At 51.7% G+C, this 19,477-nt stretch overlaps 1 protein-coding gene across 12 annotated transcripts in view; it reads left to right on the top strand.

Annotated features, from left to right (window-relative positions):
* Window positions 1–18,898, top strand: part of ACACA (acetyl-CoA carboxylase alpha) — a 256,069-nt gene extending 237,171 nt beyond the window's left edge. For all 12 annotated transcript variants that reach the window (XM_064495017.1, XM_064495019.1, XM_031467944.2 and 9 more), the window contains 4 exons: window positions 7,494–7,648; window positions 8,316–8,486; window positions 14,975–15,111; window positions 16,661–18,898. In XM_064495017.1, the coding sequence (XP_064351087.1) occupies window positions 7,494–7,648; window positions 8,316–8,486; window positions 14,975–15,111; window positions 16,661–16,784 (587 nt within the window). In that variant the 3' untranslated portion in view covers window positions 16,785–18,898. The remainder of the gene's footprint in view (window positions 1–7,493; window positions 7,649–8,315; window positions 8,487–14,974; window positions 15,112–16,660) is intronic.
* Window positions 18,899–19,477: the final 579 nt, after the last annotated feature.

The raw sequence follows: 19,477 nt of genomic DNA, 5'->3' as shown, positions 1-19,477 counted from the left end.
GGGATTTAAAAAAAAAAAACTAGATACATTGGGAGAAATTATTCCTATTACCAAAGGATTATTTGCTTTACCAAGGGATTCACTACAGGGTTCCTTCTAAATAGCTCCCTTAAGGCATTTAAAACAGGATCTGATTTACGCAGTTTTTCAAGAATGTTTTTGTGTAAAGAAAGGCACACCTGTTATGGATACAGAAATAGTTTTGCAGGGTTGTTTTTTTTTTTTCCACCCTATCTTACTGTCTTTATAGAGAAATTTCTTTAGAAAATGTGATTACATAGATCTTTGAAACAGCTACTTAAGTTTGTACTTCTGAATCTTAACAAGATTTCAGTCTTTTTTATGCTGATTTTTCAATCTCCAGGTTGAGGAGTGGGTGTGTGTTCTCACATCTGAGATATTCAGGAGCTTAGTGGGGAGGGTGAGCTAGCCCTTTTTTTAAGCACCCTAAGTATTTAACCAGTCAAAGCACATTGCCTTCTTCAGAGGAGGAAGGCCCATAAAAGTTAAAATTGGGTTTAAATTTACACAGGCTTCTTGGTATAACTTTAAAAAAAAATTAAGAATTAAAACAGCACACACTTTAATATCACATTCTTTTATAAAACATTTTTCCTGTTCGCCAGATCAGGACTGTCGTTACATGAATGAGAAATAGCTCAGAAAAGGAAAGAGATTTCTGCAGGGTCACCTAGTGCCTTCGGCTGAGCAGAGATTCTTAGCCAACCATTCCGGTCTTTATTCTGAGTTTTGAAGGCCTCCCACCTCCCCCCAAATCCTACTCCATACGGGTAGCCTGCTCATCCCCAGGGTAAGGCTGGCTGCCTCCTGCTCCCCCCACCCCCAGCGTCGTGGCCAGGTGAAAACACCTCCTGCTGCAGAAACCAGCTGTCTCCTAGAAGCTTCTCTTCAGCTTTGACCCCATGGGGGAGAGACGTGGCTTTGCCTTATATGCTGGCTCCGGGAACACCCGACAGGCTGCTGTCCTGTGGACACTTGCAGGTCAGGTTAACTTGTTTAAAAAGCATGGACTCTGAAGCCAGACTGCCACGCCCACATCTCAGCTCTGCCATTTCCTAGCTTTGTGGTCTTGGACAAATTACTTCACTCTTTTGTGCCTCAGTTTCCCCATCTGTAAGATCTCAGTGACCTTTTAGGGTTGTGGCAAGGATTTAATGAGATAAAAAGTACTTAAACAGCACCGGCATATAGTAACGTTTCAATAATGCTAGTGATAAAGGAAAAAATGTGGGGGCGTGAGAGGAGGGCTGTGTCCCAGGTCTTGGCTGAGTCCCTGGGATGCACCCCACCAAGTGAGGGTCCTTGGCTTCGCTCAGGAAAGAATTCAAGAGCTGAGAAACAGTAGGTTTATTCAGAGAGCTGCACACTCCATAGACCGAGTGTAGGCCGTCTCAGGAGGGCGGAGAGGTGAGAGGCATGGGGGTGGTTAAAGCAGAGGTAGACACATACTCCACCGACAGCGCGGGCCTCTCAGAAGACAAGAGAGAGAGGAGGCATGAGGCGCAGTGTAGCTGGTTTTTATCTGCTAACGAGTGGGAGGATTGGCCCCACTGCACTGGGGAAGGGATGGAGATTCCCGGAGCCGGGCCGCCACCCTCTCTGGCCTTTCACGTCAGCCTGGGAGCTGTCACGGCACCTGTGGGCATGTCAGGCGCCATGCTGGTACATTAGTGTCTTCCTGACGCTCGAGGTCACTGGAGGTCGAATCTCCTGCCATCCTGGGCCTGCGGGTCTACTGGGAGTAGACTTTTCTGCCATCTTGGTGCTAATTGCTGGGTGAGTCTTTTAATGGCTGTGTCCTGCCCCTTCCTTCCTGTCTCATTAGCTCTCATTTGATCAGACTAGTAGTGCCTCGTATGGCATTTAACTCTTTTTTGTTGTTGTTGTTAAGTTAAAAAAACTTTTTTATTTTTACCCCTTAATGGGGGCACTCGTACGTGCCAAGCACTGAGCTGCACTCCTACCCTCCCGCCCTCCACATTCAGCCTTATACATTAAACATTTTTCATTATAAGGTTGGGTTTTTAGGATTTCATGGGGTTGTTTTGGGGGGAAAGGAAGGGATGGGGATAACCTACCTCTCTTCCCATTTCAACTTTTCCTAGAGTAGGATTCTAGAAAAGAATGACTTTCCTCTCTGTAGCATATTCTTAAATACACACACGCACACACACGCGCGCACGCACACACACACACACACACACACAGAGCCTGGCTTGCTTTCCTAAAAACCCTGAGGCCCTGCAATCTGGCTAGAAAAGAAAGAAAACCATTCCAAGATATTTAATTGTACAGGGAGCTTACAGGATTGATCGAGAGCTTAGCTTTTTACAATAGTCCAGTGAATAAGAAATGCTCCTGACAAACGATCAATGATGGGATAATCACTCTTTATCCCCCTCCTCATTCTTACCTTCTTTCTTTCAGGAGAACAGAGTTCAGAAGTCAAAAATCTTTATAGACACCGCTTTTAAATTAAGCAGAAAATAGACATTGACATATTTGTTAATCTCCCCTAAATCATTACTGGGGCTGGCTGCTTTGCTGTACAAGGAGAGGGGCCCTCGGTATGCTACACAAGGTGTAACTAGCTTAGGAGCAGCCTTTTATTTTCAGAAAATAAAATTGAGAAAACATTCTCTGCCCCCCACCCTTACCCCCTTAAAACATGGCACACGAATCTTCGGCTTTCTCACGTGAATGTAAAAATACACACATTCTCTACTTGTGTTGTTTCCTTGCTTTGAGGCTCTTTTGAGGTGGGTCTTGAACTGCAGCCAGAGGCACCACTGAAGGAATCGAACAGAGGGGCTTTGGGGATGCTCTGTGACCCTCCTAGTCTCGGGAAGACCAGAGCATTTGAGGTGTTTATTTCGTTGATTCTTTCAAAGCTCTAGAATAGCTTGATTGGGTGGGTGAGACCTTCGTTGTTCCAGGAACTAGCCTCCTCTGTCCCTCCAACTGGGTAAAGCCAAGTCCTTGTTCCCAGAATGCGCCGTTCCCGAGCGCAGAGGTCCTCCCCTCTGCACCCACTGCTGAGCCGCGTGCTCAGCTCCTCCTAACACAGTGAACCAAACTCTCCAGCTAACTGCCCTTCTGTGGCCACTGCCAGGACACCTGCTTGGCCACTCTCAGTACCATTTAATGTGGAAGAACACAGGCTTCACAGACAGCTGGACCCAAGTGTAAACCCTGACTTTGCTTCTTAAGATCTGGGTGCCACTGAGCAAGTCACTTTTACATTTCAGAACCTCGGTTTTCTCACTTGTAAAACAGGTACCTGTGAGTTGGGGTTACCATGAGGACCAGGGTGAGGTATGTGAAGCAGCTTGGAAAGCGTTCAGTGACGTTGAAGTATCAGCTTGGCAGCAGTGTTAACAGCCGACCAGACCAGGGTCTGAGTTGTGCATCGTGACTTATGGGCTGTGTGATCCTGCAGGCGCGGAGTGCAGTGCCTGGCACCTAGGACATGCTCAGTGAGTGGTGTGTGATATATGTGGGGCACAGACATGTGTAGATGTTGCTGACCCAGAGGGAGGATGCTGTGAGGGTCTGGAGGTCCCTACTCAGCGACACTCCTGGTCCTGCCATCCCTTGGCCCCCAGCAGGGCTGTGATTTTACCTGCTCATCTCAGAGCACCTCAGAGGTACTGCGAGTCCCGCTCCAGACCACCACAAGAACGTGACTATCGCAGGAGAGCCAGGCACATGAGGATTTTTGGTTTTCCAGTGCATAGAAAAGTTACATTTACGTAACTACATTACTGCAGTGTGCTATACTGTAGTCTTTTAACTGTGCAGTAGCATTATGTCTGAAAAAACAAAGTACACACCCTAACTCAAAAATACTTCAGTACTAAAAAATGTTACCCATCATTATCTCAGCCTTCAGCAAATCATCATCTTTTTGCTGGCGGAGGGTCTTGCCTCTGTGCTGGTGGCTGCTGACTGATCAGGGTGGTGCGTGGCTGCGGCAGTTTCCTAAACTAAGACAGGAGTGAAGTTGGCTTACTCCTCCTTTCTCGAATGATTTCTCCGCAGCACGCAGTGCTGCTGGGTAGCGTTGCTTGACGTCACCATAACAAATCTAATACAGGTTTGCCTCGTTATTTTTTGTTTTGTTTTGCTTACACTTTCAAACTTTTTCACTGTTACTATATTTCTCATGGTGGTCTGTGATCGGTGATCTCTGATGTCACTTTTGTACCTGCCTTGGCATTTTTTAGCATTATGGTATTCCTTAGGCATGCCTGTAACAGGAGCAGCTGCCCTCTGGTCTCAGGCCTGCCTGGAGACTCGCATCTGACCCGCAGAATGGGTATTACTGGGGACGTCGCCTAGGTCTAGTTGAGGGGTGGAGCTGAGATGGGACTCCTACCTTATCAGGCAGGAGTCTGCCATCATCATCTAGCCTTTTCTGAAATTAAAGGGATGCTCCTGCCAAAGCACTTGTAAGAGTAAGTGAGGAGCGAGCAGAGGCTCAAAGGCTTCTGGAGCCACGGTGCTGCGCCCGGGCCCCAGCCCCGCCCCTTTCTAGCTCTGTGACCTTGGCGAGTCCCGTGAATTCTCAGTGCCTCAGCTTCCCTGGCTGTCAGATGAGGGTAACAGGATTACCAACCTCATAAGATTGTTGTGAGGATTAAACGAGTCACTAGATATAAAGCCCTCAGAACAGTGCTCAGTGCCTTCTCAGCATTACCTTTGGTTCCTGATTATATGCGCTGGGGAGCCAGGATAAACTTTTTGGGTTTTTTTTAGGTTTTGCTTATTGTTTAAACTTCAACTTCATATAATTTTACAGGAGAAGCTATACGAATAGTACAAGGAACTTCTGATGCCCTTTTCTCAGATCCACCTCCTCCTGACGTCATGTTCCACGGGCTTTACTGTCTCCATGTGCTCCCCGCTCACTCTCTCCACACATGTTTTCTTTGAACCGTCTGAGTGTAATCCGTAGACTTCACCCTCCTTTATCCATAAATACTCAGTGCATGTTTCTCTTACATAAGCACAGTACATTTATTAAAATCAGGAACTATAGCATTGATACAACACTACTGTCTAATCCATGATTCATATTAAAGTTTTACCAGTTGTCCCAGTAAGGTCCTTTATAGCTTTTTCTTTGGCGGGGGGCAGGGTTTCAGATCTGAGATCTAGCCTCAGGCCACATGTTGTCAGGTAGTTTTAATCTCCTCTAATCTGGACTAGTTCTTTGGCCTTTCTTCGTCTTTCATGATCTTGACGGTTTTTGAAGAGCACTGGCCACTTTTGGTAGCATGTTTCTCAGTTTGGGTTTGCATTCTATTTCCCCGTGGTTAGATTCAGATTACGCACTTTTGGCAGGAATATGGCAGGCGTGACGTTACAGCCTTGTCAGGACATCATGTCGGGGGCACATGGTGTCAGCCTGGCCTGTTCTTGGTGCTGGTTAACTCTGATTATGTTTTAAGGTCTTGTTCACTAGGTTAATCCACTGTCAAGCTGCCGCCTTCCCCTTTGTACCCAGGAAGTAATGTGCATGGGACCGTGTGAATATCCTGTTCCTCATCAAACTTTCACTCACTAGTTTTATTGATAACTCTTGGCAGATCAGTCACTGTGATGGCTGTGTAATGGTGGCTTTCTAATTCCATCTTTCCTTCTGTGTCTATTAGCTGTTAGTCTGGGGCGAAGGAGCGCTCTCCCTTCTCCCTCGTTTAATTATTTATGTCAGGGTGGACTCACAGGTTCTTATTTTATTCTATAAATATTCTATCTGGTACTCAAATTGTCCCAGATTTAGCCAGTTGGAACACCTTCAGACTGGCTCCTGTGTCCTTACAACATGTCCCAATCATTTTTTGAGTGTTTCCTTGCTTTTTGTGACAAAATGTTCCGGGTTCATCTTAGCTCTTTGCTGCCTCAGCCCTGGAATCAACCATTTCCCCAAGGAGTCTTGTTTCTTTTTACTTGAGGAGGAAAAATGTTTGCTTCCCTCTCAGGGGTGTTTTACCTGAGACAGTCTCATGTCAGAAGAAACCAGCCAGCCCTCCTCCCAGGAACTCTCCGGGCAGTTCCAGCTGGAGTGGGGGCCTCCCTCTCATCCCACAGTGGGGCCCGCGGTCGTCATGCTGTTCCCCTGGTTTGGAAGGAAGGCTGCTGAGGTGTCAGGGGCGCCCAGTGGTAGGTCAGTGATGGCCCTCTACATGAGAGCCCAAAAAAGATAGCCTTCCCCAGTCTTCATCACAATTTCAAAGTAGTGATGGGTTTAAAAAAAAAAAAAGTGGAGTTGGGTCCAAAACCCTCATAAAAATGAAACTAGGTACTGGAGTTACATCCCTGCTCTATGAACATGTGTTTATGTGTAATACTTACGGCTCACTCCGCAGCCCAAGGCTGTTTGTGGCGTGTGATTCATGGACGCATAAAAAGCAAGGCCCGTCCCCGACAGACGGGCCTGAAACAGACCTTCCTCTTCTGCATCCCGTCACCTGTGGGCGTGTATTTACTTGTCAGCCTTGGTGACAGAGCACCTCAGCTTGTCCCCAACACCAGGGGCTGTCACCTACTGCTCCTTCAGCTCGGCTGACTCCTCCTTCCTGAATTTTCGGTGTTGACTGCAGGTGCTATTCTGGGAGTAGTTAGGAAGAAAAGCTCGGCGTGGCAGCACCTCTGCGGGGACTCTGCTGACGGGGGGTCGGGCAGGGGCTCCTTGTTATAATGTGCTCCGGAGTCTCCTATCTATTGAGTGAGGGGACCACGTGCTTGTAAGCTTGGTGATCCAGATGAGGTTTGTGGACTGCCTTTCTTTTTCCCTCCTCCTCTTCTTTTAGCCCAGGAACTAGGATGTCTTTGTTGCTGTGGTCAGGGCTTGGCTCTGGCATTAGCAGCGCAGGCAGGAGGCTAGGCGGCTGGTTAACCCACTAAGCTGGTGTGAGCCATGTGCTTCTGGCTCTAATCAGGTTGGATTCTACTGACGTCTGGTTAGGAGTATTCCAGCCTGAGATCAAAGCCGTGAAGTAAAGCTGCTTGCAACTTGAGGAGTCACTGGGTCCTTACCAAGTTGGGCAGGTGGCTAGTGTGGACGCAGGGAAAGAAGGGCTGCTGGTCTGTGTTCAGAGGCATAGAGGATGCTCCCCCAGCGTGTCCCACACTCAGAGTAGTGCAGCTGCTCTAGTGCTGGCCAGCAGGGCGTGGCCTGGGGCCCTCCGTGGGGACGAGGGGTCTGCTGTTGGTCAGTGAGATGATGAGAGGCCCAGGCCTCCAGGCGGTGGTTTGCACCTGCTCGGGAAGTGGCCTGGGAAGAGGGCCCCCCTTGGTTACTTTCAGAGTTGTCACCTCCAGGGAAAGGAGGACATGTGAGCAAGGTAAGGACAGGTCTAGCATCCGGCAGGGTCCAGTTACTTAGCTGAGAGGTGGTGAAGGCATCAGAGAGCCAGGCCACAGAGATCCCTGGCCTCCCCCGAACATGGCGGTTTCTTTCATTGCAGGCACCCCAGAGCTGAGCGCGGCTGAGCGGAAGGAGCTGGAGAGCAAGCTGAAGGAGCGGGAGGAATTCCTCATTCCCATTTACCACCAGGTAGCCGTGCAGTTCGCTGACTTGCACGACACACCAGGCCGGCTGCAGGAGAAGGGTGTCATTAACGTAAGTACAGGGGTTGCCACTGCTCCTGACTTGTCAGAGACCCGCGACCGGCGTGTGTCTGCCTCGTGCACACGGGCACACACGCAGCGAGCGGTTAGGGCTGCATTAAAACAGCATGTGTGGATCAGACCATGTTCAAGTCTTTTGGAGAGACTTTCCCATTTTTCTGTATCCATTATCTTCCTAGAACGGTTTATGATTTCAGTAGCAGGGACTCCCTGGGAGGCAAGCTCCATTGTATTGGTGGGAAACTGAGTCCCCTGGGCTCCACTGGGGACAGCTGCCCAGGTGGTCCTCAGGGTGTGGATTATTTCAATGTCAAGGTTCCAGCAGCAGCCAGTTCACATTTGACCTGCGTGCAAGTTGTCTGAGCCATCTGCCCAAAACCAATCCCTCACTCCCTGGTTATCTGAGAGTTCACAGCCCCCACCCCAGATCACCTCGGCCGTGTGTGGGCCTAGCATTAGCCCGTCCCTGTGCAGTGCTGCGGCCTGCAGGGCGTGGGGGCTGCAGCTCTGAACTGGGTAGACCCCTGCAGGTGCTGGGAGCTCGTGACCAGCTCTTGCATCTCCGAGGGGCTCATTGGAGTGGGGTTTTGTGACCTTGGAGTTTGCTCTGGACTAGGTGCTGGGCTGGGGCGACAAAGCTGATTCTTTTCTGTGTGTAGGACATCCTGGATTGGAAAACCTCCCGTACCTTCTTCTACTGGCGGCTGAGGCGTCTCTTGCTGGAGGACCTGGTCAAGAAGAAAATCCACAATGCCAACCCCGAGCTGACCGATGGCCAGATCCAGGCCATGCTGAGGCGCTGGTTCGTGGAGGTGGAAGGGACAGTGAAGGTAGGTGGGCGCCGGAGGAGCCTTCGTGCTCTGCTCCTCACCCCCACCCCACCCAGCCCTGCAAGGCTTGATGTCTTAAGAATCCTGGGGTCCCGGGAGGGGAAGGAAGCATGTGGGCCTGACCTGTGTCCCCTGCCAGCAGTAATATGTCGTGAGGGCTCGTTAGATGAGGTAGTAGGGTGCTTTTAGCAGCTCAGTCACCCAGCAAACCGTTTTGAATACTTACTTTATGCCAGTCACTGCCCAGGCCTGGGTGATGTGGCCTTGAGAGGGGCAGGCGTTGCTCCTGTCCCCCAAGAGCTCACCCTCAAGGGGGAGACATTTGTCAAGAGGTCACGTACAACAAGGCCGATGTCAGACACAGCAAACCCAGGACATCGCAGAGCATAGAGAAGGGGCGCCTGACCCGCTCTGTGGGGAGGGAGAGCAGAGTCTGGGAAGACTTCTAGAAGTAACGTCTCAAAGACTTAAGAACAAAGCAGGGGCAAACCAGAGGAAAAGGTTAGATTGGGAGACAGGAGGAATGTTCCAGGCAGAAGGAACAGCTCGTTCTGAGGCCTGATAGCAAGAGCACTGCGCACCCGAGGCAGCGCCGGCCCTCCAGGATGGCCGGGAGGGCGGGGCCGTGGAAGCCTGCGGAGGGGTTCGGACTCGGTCTGCCCTCTTTGTCTGTGGGAAGCCACTGAGAACTTGAAGCAGCAGAGAGCTGTGCTGTGACTTGTGTTGCAGGAAGATTGCTCTGGGGCCGTGTGGAGGGGGAGCTGAGGGCAGGAGCGAAAGGCCTCCTAGGAGGTGGCGGTGATCCAGCTGCAGGTGCTCTGACTTCAGATCCCAGCTGGAAGCAGACATCCCCCCTCCCTGCAGGGAATTACGAATCTGGCATCTCCTCAGGGTAGTCTCGTGCCCATGTGCCCCAGGGCCGGGGATGGAGGGTTCTGAGGCCAGGACAGCCTGGCACCAGCATTTGCTTCTGCACAAGACAGTCTGTGGCAGGATGGGAAGAAAAAGTTGGAACTTTTATTTCTATTTATTTTTACTAAGAAAAAGAAAGAAATCAACCTTTATTAGTAGTTAGCATCTGGATTAAAAGTAAGTCATACACCTCATAGATACGTTTCATCAGAATATCGGTAGTATGTGCTGGAAATATACTTGTCTCTTTCCCTGTGAGCTGTGTGATCAAAAACATCTGGTGACTGCTGGGCCAGAGAATTGATGGAGGCTGGACGGGGGTGCTCCAGCCTCCCCAGGGAAGCACTGTCTGAAGGCTCTGCTCACTGTTCGCAGGAAGGAACTCCCAGGTTTGCCGTCAGTTTTAAAGTCAGTGAGTCGGATGCTTCTAAGATTCACCTGTTTTGAACCTACCCATTTCTTTATGACCAGAGAGCTGCTTTGAATAAATATTTCAGATGTGCAGCGGGGGAGCACAGCCTTCTGCGACATTTGGTTCAGGTTAAGGTCAGTCTGTGGCATCATAATTGAGTGAGACAATTTTGTCAGTGGCCACTGGCAGCTTCTAGTGGAAGTTGGCATTGAAAGTCACGCAAGTGTAAAATAAGAGGTTGTTCTCCAGTTAGGAGCGGCCGGCTAGGTAAATGGAGTGTGCGCGTGTGGCCAGGAGAGGCCCGCGCTGCCCTCCTCGCACATTAGTCACTAATGGACGTGCGCAGCCTCAGTGGGCATGGGGATGAGGAGGGAGCCAGTGCGTACAGCCCTTCGGTCGCTCCTTCGCGTCCTGCCCCCCGGGGACAGTGTCTGGAGAGACAGTGTGTCATCGCCATCTCTTAGCCACAGAGAGAGCAGTTGTCTGTGTGCACAGACTCCGGGCTGGAAATCAAGTGCAGGAGACAGCCCGGCCCCGCAGCTCAGGAGAAGAGGCCTGAGGACCCAGGTGTGTCCAAGAACTGAGCTGTCTCCCCTGCCACCATCCACAGGAGGGAGCGTTCCCGAGTGCTCAGTCCAGGAGCACAGGAGAAGGGGAAGGGCAGGTTATCCCACGATGTGGCTTTGAAACCTTCCAGATTCTGCGGGCTCAGCAGAACCCAGTTTTCCTGTGGGCAGGTGATGAAATCTGCGGCGCCCTTGAAAGAAGAAAGCGTGGGAGTGTTCGAAAGCCGTGTGCTGCCTCTGAGGGGCCGGGGTGGGGGTCTGCTCGGTGTTGGAAAGGGCTGAAAACCTCAAAACCGTCAGCTTTTCTCAGTTCTTCAAACAGGGATGGATACTGTGCGCTGTGTCTCTCCAGGGCAAAGACTGCTCGGTCTAGACCCCAGCTTTGCCCCAAGAAGTGGCCCTCTGATCCTTCCTGTGGTTACTGGCAGGGCAAGACCCTTCATGATGGGCATCTATTAGCCATGCTGTGTGTGTGTGTGTGTTTTCATAGAGAATTTCTTAAAACTCTTAATCTTGAAAAAGATTCTGGAACAGAAGATTTGAAGACAGTGTGATGTTACGTAACTGAGCAGTGTGATTCTCTTGTGTCCCGTAGATGAATTTGTTACCGTGAGTTATGGGATTCTGTTGGAATCCACAGGGACAGTCCTGTTGTGGGAACGAGTAGGGTTTATGTAGGAACGAGTAGGGTTTGTGTAGGAACGAGTAGGTTTCATGGTTTCCCTGCAGGCAGGAGAGGGCATCCCCACTGCTCCCCAAGAAAGTAGCGAGAGCAGAGAGTTGCACTGGGTTGTAAGGACGAGGCGCACATCTGTTTCATGGCCACATTTCCTTTCTCGATTCTCAGATCCAGAGCTTTAGGTGTGTGGTTTTCCAGTCTGATTTTTACCCCCAGGCCCCAGTGGTAGAAATTGAGATGAGAACTGTGTGTGGAGCATGGAGAAGAATGTGGTCTTTGGAATCTCACACTTTTTGGATCCCAGCGTTGCCATTTACTGGCTTGGACATACTTAAGCCTCCCATTCCTCGTGTGTAAAATAGGGATGATGTTTATTTCACAAGGCTCAGTGCGCTTTAAATGACATGAGTGTTGAGCATCACGTCTGGCACTCAGCTGACACTTGAAATATGCCAGCTTCCTCCTACTCCTCCCTCAGCACAGCGTGTTAGAAGGTGGCCTGAGAGTTTAAGAGTGTAACTGACAGTGGTCTTGGTGGGAGCCACGCGCCTGGTGGCTTCTCAGTCAGTGTTCTTCGATTCGGCATGCTCTGTTTGTCCGCAGTCTAGGATGCCACAGTACCTTCTGGCTGTCCAGGTAGCTCCCTGTTCGCCCTTCCTCTGGACTTCAAATGAGATGAGTGGGCATTGGAGGCCCCGGTGAGGATGTGAGAGAAAGAAGCACGACTGATAGGGTCGTTTGATTTCCACTGTCCCCAAGCTGCCCACGGACAAGTCTCATGCACCAAATGTTTGATGTGGGGCCAAGGAGGGAGGAGGTGAGGCAGAACCTGGGAAGAATTGCTTGGCCCTGGGGGGGCCGGGGGCTGAGGCTGGGGGGGCTCTCAGGAGATGGGGTCCAGCCCCACGGCTCCTTGCTGTTGTACCCCAGAGCCTCAGAGGCAATCACTCTGCTGAGGCGTCTCCAGGCAGCTCATGAGGTAAGTTATCTACAGGGCATGGTAATCAGGGCTCACATCCATCAGACTGTGCCCTGGTCACACGCCCAGGTCCTGCTGTACCACTGAGCAAGGAGGGCTAACAGCAATTCAATATGTTAGAAATGAAACTTTCCAAACGGGTCATTTAGATTTTGTAAGATAGACTAATCACTACATACAATTAGTGAGTTGAGTAGTGCCAGAGATACTTACCCACAGATGCAGACAGGGATAAAGTGTCTGCTGAACATTTATTGTAAGGCCATTGTTGTGAGGCTTAATCATTGATATTTTGTTGGTATTAAAATGTTCTGATTGAGATGAGAGCAGACAGGTGTGGGCCCAGGCCTGTCGTGAAGTTAGCAGCCGGCATTTCACACGTGCCACAAATCCACGGTGGGACGAATCAGCCACATTTTGATCATTTTAAGGAGGGAAGTAACAGCATAGGGTTGGCCCGTCCTTCTGGATGGCTGGAGCGATGAGTCTGCAGCTGTGTTCCAAGACGGCAGACGAGGAACTGTGGACTCCCGAGCCCCAAACCCTCCCAGGTCTGTTCCAGAAGCCTGGGGCACTGTGGGTGCCTGCATTTGCTCACTCTTGCTTAAAGTGATGTTGACAAGGGCTGAGACCCCCTTTGCCTTCACGTACTCTGTGCTGTGATCAAAGCCTGCTGGGAGCTGTACCCACAGCCCAGCGGCAGAGCCCCTGCTTAGTTATGCACGAGGTCCTGGGCTCAGTCTCCAGCACCTCCATTTAAAACCTAAAAAGAGAAACTTGATCAGGGTTTGACTTGGTGGTTGTCATCTACTTGTATTTCGAGTGCAAATCTTTCATATAAGGGACCTGTATTTTCAAAAACTTGGAATGTGTTGCTTTAATTCTGTCTGGAAACTTTTTTAATGTTTAAACACCTAGCATATTCTGCGGCTGCAGGAGGGGAAGGCAGAAGAGTTTTCTCTGGAGGGTAGCTGGCTTTCCAGTGCGGTGTCTGAGCCTCGTTAGAAGCAGGCATCTCGTGAGCTAACACATTACACCAATCAGGAGAGTTATCTTAAGCCACAATTAATCTGCTCCCTGGCATATGTTGATAGGAAAGCATCATGCTGTTTCTTAATTAAAAGCAAACGGATTAAAAATGATTAATAAGAGTATTAAATATTCTCCTAAACTAAAGGCTTTGGGATTCTTGGGTAAATCTAGGGTTTTTTCCATTCTGAAACCCAGGAAGCATGCATTGTTTTATTTTTTCCTCCTGCCAAGTCCTCATAAGTCAGGGCAGGTAGGGAAGTCTAAATCACCAGTGATGGAGATGGAAATATCGGTGTTCAGGTGCGGTGGTTAGGGGTCCACGCATCCATCCACGTGGGGGGTGCAGGAGCCAGCGCGCGGGAGGTAAGACAACCACACTGCAGGCAAAGTGCCGCCACCACCCCGGGTCGGTGGAGACCGATGTGGTACCTCCTTTTTCTCAGAACAAAACACTTCTCTGCCGTTCAGCCTCAGAGATGCTAATAGCCCTGCCCCAGGCACAGAGAGGTGGGCAGGCTCACTCAGGTCCACACTTGGCCCCACCACCATGACTGGGATTGCTCAACTTTTTATCCGTGATCACAAACAGAGATGGGCAAATCTGGGACCAGAAAAGGAACTGGAGAAAAGGTGCATTGCTTATCCTTAATCCTGGGGCTCCTTAATCCTTCAACTGTGAAGGACTCCTTAAGAACTGTTGGAAATGGGGACGTCAGTCACATGACATGTAATGAGTCACCAGCCACAGCGAACTCGCCAGCCCGGTTAGAGGGTTAGAGATGGGGATGTGAGAGTCGGAAAGGAAACCACCATCCTTAAAGGCCGAAATAGGCCCTTAGGAGACGGCCCGCCACCCTGCGGGCGTGGCGAGGACCTTCCACCGCGCTTTGCAGGCCCTGGAGCCCGAGCCAAGCATCTAGGTTTCCTGAGCCACCTCCTGAGAGCTCCCCAACGCACCCACCTATTAAATTACAGCGCCAACCTCATTGTCATTCTGACTTTGACTCAGTTAGCGATAACAGAGGAGGATAGCGCACCTTTAAATGACGAGCTTTGTGTTTAATTACCCAAACAAAATGACATAAATATGAATGAGCCCTAATGGCGGTACTTGGTTTTCCGGAAACCATTAACAAAACGATTCCTAAATGATTTGTAAAGAAAATGAGAGGAGAAGAGAGCCAGGAGAAGGCTATTAGGTTTCTAACACACTCCGGAATTATCATGGAGTCAACTACCTGGGAAATGCTCAGCTAAATGATCTTGAAAAAAGGAGGTGAGAGGTGGTTTGTTGAGACTCTCGCAGTGATGGACGGCTTGACCCTTTTGAAAACTAACAGAAAGCAAACCGGGGTCTAGGTTTCTGACCTGGTGGCTCTGCCCTGGCTCCAGGACTTCCCTCAACTCCGTCCCCCTCTGGCCTTGTCGGAAGGCCGCGGGCTCTGCAGCAGGAGACCGCCCTGACCGGGCTGCTCGTCCGCTGCGCCTGCTGGGACTGGTGACTCCCATTTAGATAATGTGTCTCAGTTCCTCAAAGCAGCACACATTTCATTTTAGAAACACCAAGTAAACAGCCTTTCCCTCTCAAATCAGCACTTTCCTGAGCAATCAGTCAGGTGACTAAACCCCCTTAGCCTCTGTGGTCCAGGACCCGCGTCGGGGCGAGCACTGATGCCCCAGGGCGGCCCGGGCGGATGCTTCGAGTGTGCGTCTTACATCAGAAGCAGGACAGGGAGGATGAGGACGGCTCCTGGCTCAAGGCCTGTCTCCTCTTCCTCCTTCAAAGCCAACAGTAATGGAGACCCGCGAACCTTTTTACGCTGAGCAAAGCCTCTGTTTGCGATGAACTCTCCAGATGCTGACTAATTAGGGTGTCCGGGGTGTCTGACCTGCGCCATCTGTCTGCAGGCCTATGTCTGGGACAATAACAAGGATCTGGTGGAGTGGCTGGAGAAGCAGCTGATGGAGGAAGACGGGGTTCGCTCAGTGATAGAGGAGAACATCAAGTACATCAGCAGGGACTACGTCCTCAAGCAGATCCGCAGGTGAGACCCCGGGGGCGGGGCAGGGCACCGGGCTCCTCCGGGGAGGTGGGGCCTGCTTCTTGGGGTGAGAGGCTTAAGAACAGATGGTGAGATGACGATGCCTTCAGGTCTTTGGGGTCGCCCTCCGTTTGAGATGCTGTGGTTGACCCGCAGATAAGAACAGAGCCCCGAAGCACACGTCCCTCAGCGGCTGGTCCCCAGGGGCACTCAGTAATCTCAGCTCCATGTTGGCTTAGTTCCCTGTGCCCAGCTGTTAGCGCCAAACATGCTCAACCCGGACAACAGCTCTGTGAGGACAGCTGACTGCACTGTAGTTTCCTGGGAAACCACCTTCTCCCCTCCCCGAGCTGAGCATTTAACTGTGTTTAGCGTCTTCAGTCTTCTCCATAGGCCGGGTGGTGGATGCTGCTGGCAACTTTTTTTTAAACTTTTTATTTGGAAACATTTCACTTACAGAAAAATTGCAGAACTTAAAACGGTACAGAGAACAAATCTGTACCCAGAGATGCCTGGGGTTTACATTTTACCCCATTTGCTGCGTCGTTTGTGAGTGTGCTCTTCCCTATCTATAGATTTTTTTTCTGACCCATTTAAGGGTATGTTACACACGTCCCAGCCTGTCATGGCCCTTTACCCCCAAATACTTAAGTGTGCCTTTGCTTAATAGGGATATGCTGTTACATAACCACAGTAAAACGGTTAATTTTTGCAAACTGAACATTGATACCTTTTATCTAAATCACCATTTGTAGACCATGGTCTGTTGTGAGTTTGTATGACGTCTCCTCATGATGAGATTCAGGCGATGCATTTGCACGCAGACTAGTACGTTTGTGATGACGTGACCTTCACAGGGTACCACTGCCGGAGACACACGTCATCTGTCCCTCCTGATCATGCTGTTACTCACCTTCTCCACTGTGTGATTCCTGACTTTCCCCCTTGGCCCTAAAAAGTCTGTGGAGGCGCTTTGAGGCCATGCAGATTCCTGGTCCTCGTCAGAAGTTCCGCTCAGATTTAGCGTGCAGGGCTGAGTCTTGCCTGATCCAGTCTTGATGGTGTGGTTGCAGAATGACAACGTTCCAACTCCAGCACGACCTCCGCAGTCACCTGTCGCCGCCCCATTCTACTGCAAGCAGAAGCCCGCCCTCCTCCCCCGCTTATAGTATATACGTTGTTGGTGTAGACAATGAATGTCTGTTTTTTCCAATGATTTGTAATTCATTATTTTGATGCCCAAATGTCCCAGATTTAGCCAGCGGGAGCACTGTCATGCTGGTTCCACTGTATTTGCGACGTGCCCCATCGGTTTTGGGTTTTGTTTTTTTGAGGTACTTCCTCACTTTCTGACACAGGAAAACGTTTTGGGTTCATCTGGTACCTACCTTGCTGCTGGGGACACTTTTCATGTAGGAAAACAAATCAGTGGGGCAGGGACCGAAGTGTCTGCAGGGGAGCCTGGGGGGGTTTCTGGGGCGGTTCTGAAGCTGCCCAGATCTGGGCACTGCTGCCTCTCCCCTGTCTTCACTGTCCCCAATCTTCTCTCCAGCTTGGTACAGGCCAATCCAGAGGTTGCCATGGATTCCATCGTCCACATGACCCAGCACATCTCACCCACTCAGCGAGCGGAAGTCGTACGGATCCTCTCCACGATGGACTCCCCTTCAACGTAGGGAGAGCTTCCTGCCCACCCGCGCCCTGCCTCCAGAGACCAGGGCTAGAGTGGCCTTTTACAACTGAAACCACTGCAACAAGAAGGCACAGGCACGGGAATCAGTGGCATTTCGCTTCCCCTCGGATGTTTTCAGGTTACACACGACATAGGATGTGGGGGTCACAAAGCCCCCGGTCCAGCCCGCCGGTCACACACCCACCCGTTCAGTATTTATTACCCTGGCTGTGACTGCGGTCCTCTCTCCCTGCCCAGGACCTGAGAAGGCAATGAAGGGTACAGACACGTACCGTGAGGTCTTACTGCACAAAGCAGGGCTGCCTCCTGCCCGGACAGCCCTGGGGCCCAGCCCCGGGAGGTGGGAGTGGTTGCCAGGCTATCAGCAGCCCTAGCTTGCCCCTGGCCCCGTGAGCCTGCAGCCACCGGCAGCAGAGGAGGGCTGGGGCCGAGGCCGCGGGTCCACGCCGGGTGCGGGGAGAGCAGGGAGCCTCGGGTCTGCTGCTTCTTTACCCTGCGCTCAGCCCGTACACTAGGCACCCAAGGTACTGCTTATGAAGGAAATTAGAGCGTGAAATCTGCAGGCTCCTCGGAACTCAAAGATGAGGGCAGAGCCATGATCCAAGGAGCAGAGAAAGCAGAGACCAAGTCACTACTGTTGTTGACTTATGGGCCCTGACCTTGGGCTCAGCTCTCTCAGAACTGCAGGGACGGATGACCTCCCACTACCCTGCGTGTCGCCGCAGCCCGAGGTGGCAGAGGGGGAGCTGGGGAGCTGCCCTTCCCGTCCCCGATGGAAAGTAGCGACTCATGCCACAAGGAGAGTGGCCCGGAGAGCCTCTTCTTAGGACTTGGAAGGTTGTTACCATGAAGCCTGGCGCAGTGGTCACGAGCGGTTAACGGTGCCTACAGAGCCATCACCCGTGTTTCCGGGGCCCCCCTTCTGACGCTCCTACCTGCTGTGGGTCTAGCTCCTTGAGCGCACGCAGGCAGCAGGCGCAGCTGGCCCCCCCCTCCACGGCCTTCCCGCTGTGGGGAGGCTCCCGGGGAACACAGAACCCGTGTGACCTTCAGAGTCTCCACGACGCGTCATGGTGCTGCTGTCTTCCAGGCTCCCGGGTCCGTCTCCAGCCAGCAGCAGGGGCCTCCTCACAGGTGACGGAAAGAGCTTACTGATTCCCCCTGATTTCCTGAAGCAAGAGTGGCAGGTGATCAGGGCTGGTGTAGCCTCCGGTTCCCACCGTGCAGCTAATTGCACGTGTCACTGACAGCCACGGAGGAAATCAGTAAGACGTCAGGGAAGCAGCGGTACGAAGATTTCCGCGCACACTACGGTTTTGAGCCTTAACTCTACAGTCCACGTACAAGGAGGAGCTCCGCTCCCCTCCTCCAGGAGCTGTGTGTGCAGGCGGGCACTGTGGCTGGATTCGCCTCCAGGAGCTCGGAGCCTCAGGCAGGCTGCCCCGGGGCTCGGGGTGGGTGCCCCAGCTAAGAAAGGCGGGAAGAGGTGGGGAACAATTTTCAGTCCGGGGAGAACATCCTCTGTGCTGGCATTTGCCTACCCAGTAGGAACGGGAGTCGCCTTTGACCAGATTATTCCTCGACCCTGTTCTACAGCAAGTCAGATTCCACACACACACCCACAGGCGGTGTGCAGGCCTGTGCTGCCCTGGCATCTCTTCAGAGAAAGGGGGGGTTACACCTGTTTACCTCCCCGCCCCCTCCCTGACCAAATTATGACACATTAAATGACGAGGTTTCCTCTCTGGAACTCAGTGATGCTCAGCCCCCACCCCCAGAGCGCCCGACTTCAGGGCTCACCCTGCACAGGGGCTCTTTCCCGGGGGGACGTCAGGAAGCGCCGTGGGCGCCACGGCCCGCTGCTCCCACGGCCTGTCACCCACGCGGGTCTCCTGAGGCGGGAGGAGGGCGAATGAGGCATCGCCCAAGGCTTGCCTGAGCAGAGGTGGCCATGTCGCCTGTTCAGCCCCGTTCACACAGCAGCCTTCACTTGTCTCACTGAGAATTCGATGGACGCATAGCCTGACGAGCAAGGAGCTTCTGTCAAATGTACTCTTTTCACGTTTTGTTGAAATAAACCTCCACATTTGTAGAAGAGTCGCTGTGTGTCATTCCAGCCCACGCCCAGCGCCTCATTCTGGTTCCACTCTGGGCAGGGGAGCTTAGCAGGGCGAGCCCTGCGCCTGCCGACAGCAGGACCACTGTCAGGACAGGATGCCGCCCGGTGCTTCTGCGAATGAGCCTGGGCGGCTTTTCGGATCCCCGTGCCCTTGATGGCCTGGGCGGTTTCATGGGTCTTGAACCTCTTGGTTTGCATGGTTTGCGGCGTTTTCTGCATCAAGTGAACGGCAAACCATTTTCAGAGATCACCTCCAGCTCCTTTTATAGAGAGGTTTTAGATTCTCTGAATAATTTAGCTACTCCATGGCTTTTGAACACTAATTTTGGGCACAGAAAGGCACCAGGGGCAGGAAACTCACGCAGTGTGCCTTCAACCCTCTGCCTCAGTTTCTATGAATCCACGAGGTTGAAGCAGGAATAACGCTTGCAGAGAAAGACAGGCCACAGGAGAGGGCGGGGAGGGGGGTGGGCACTGGCCTTCACTGACTGCTCCGCTCCATGCTACGTCCGTCTCCTTTTAGGATGTATAATGTAGCAAAGAGTGGCTTTTTCAAA

Source organism: Camelus dromedarius, chromosome 16 (genome assembly GCF_036321535.1).
Source record: "Camelus dromedarius isolate mCamDro1 chromosome 16, mCamDro1.pat, whole genome shotgun sequence".
Taxonomy (NCBI): Eukaryota; Metazoa; Chordata; class Mammalia; order Artiodactyla; family Camelidae; genus Camelus; species Camelus dromedarius.
The sequence above is the reverse complement of the archived record's forward strand: the minus strand, read 5'-3'. Positions and strand labels throughout refer to the sequence as shown.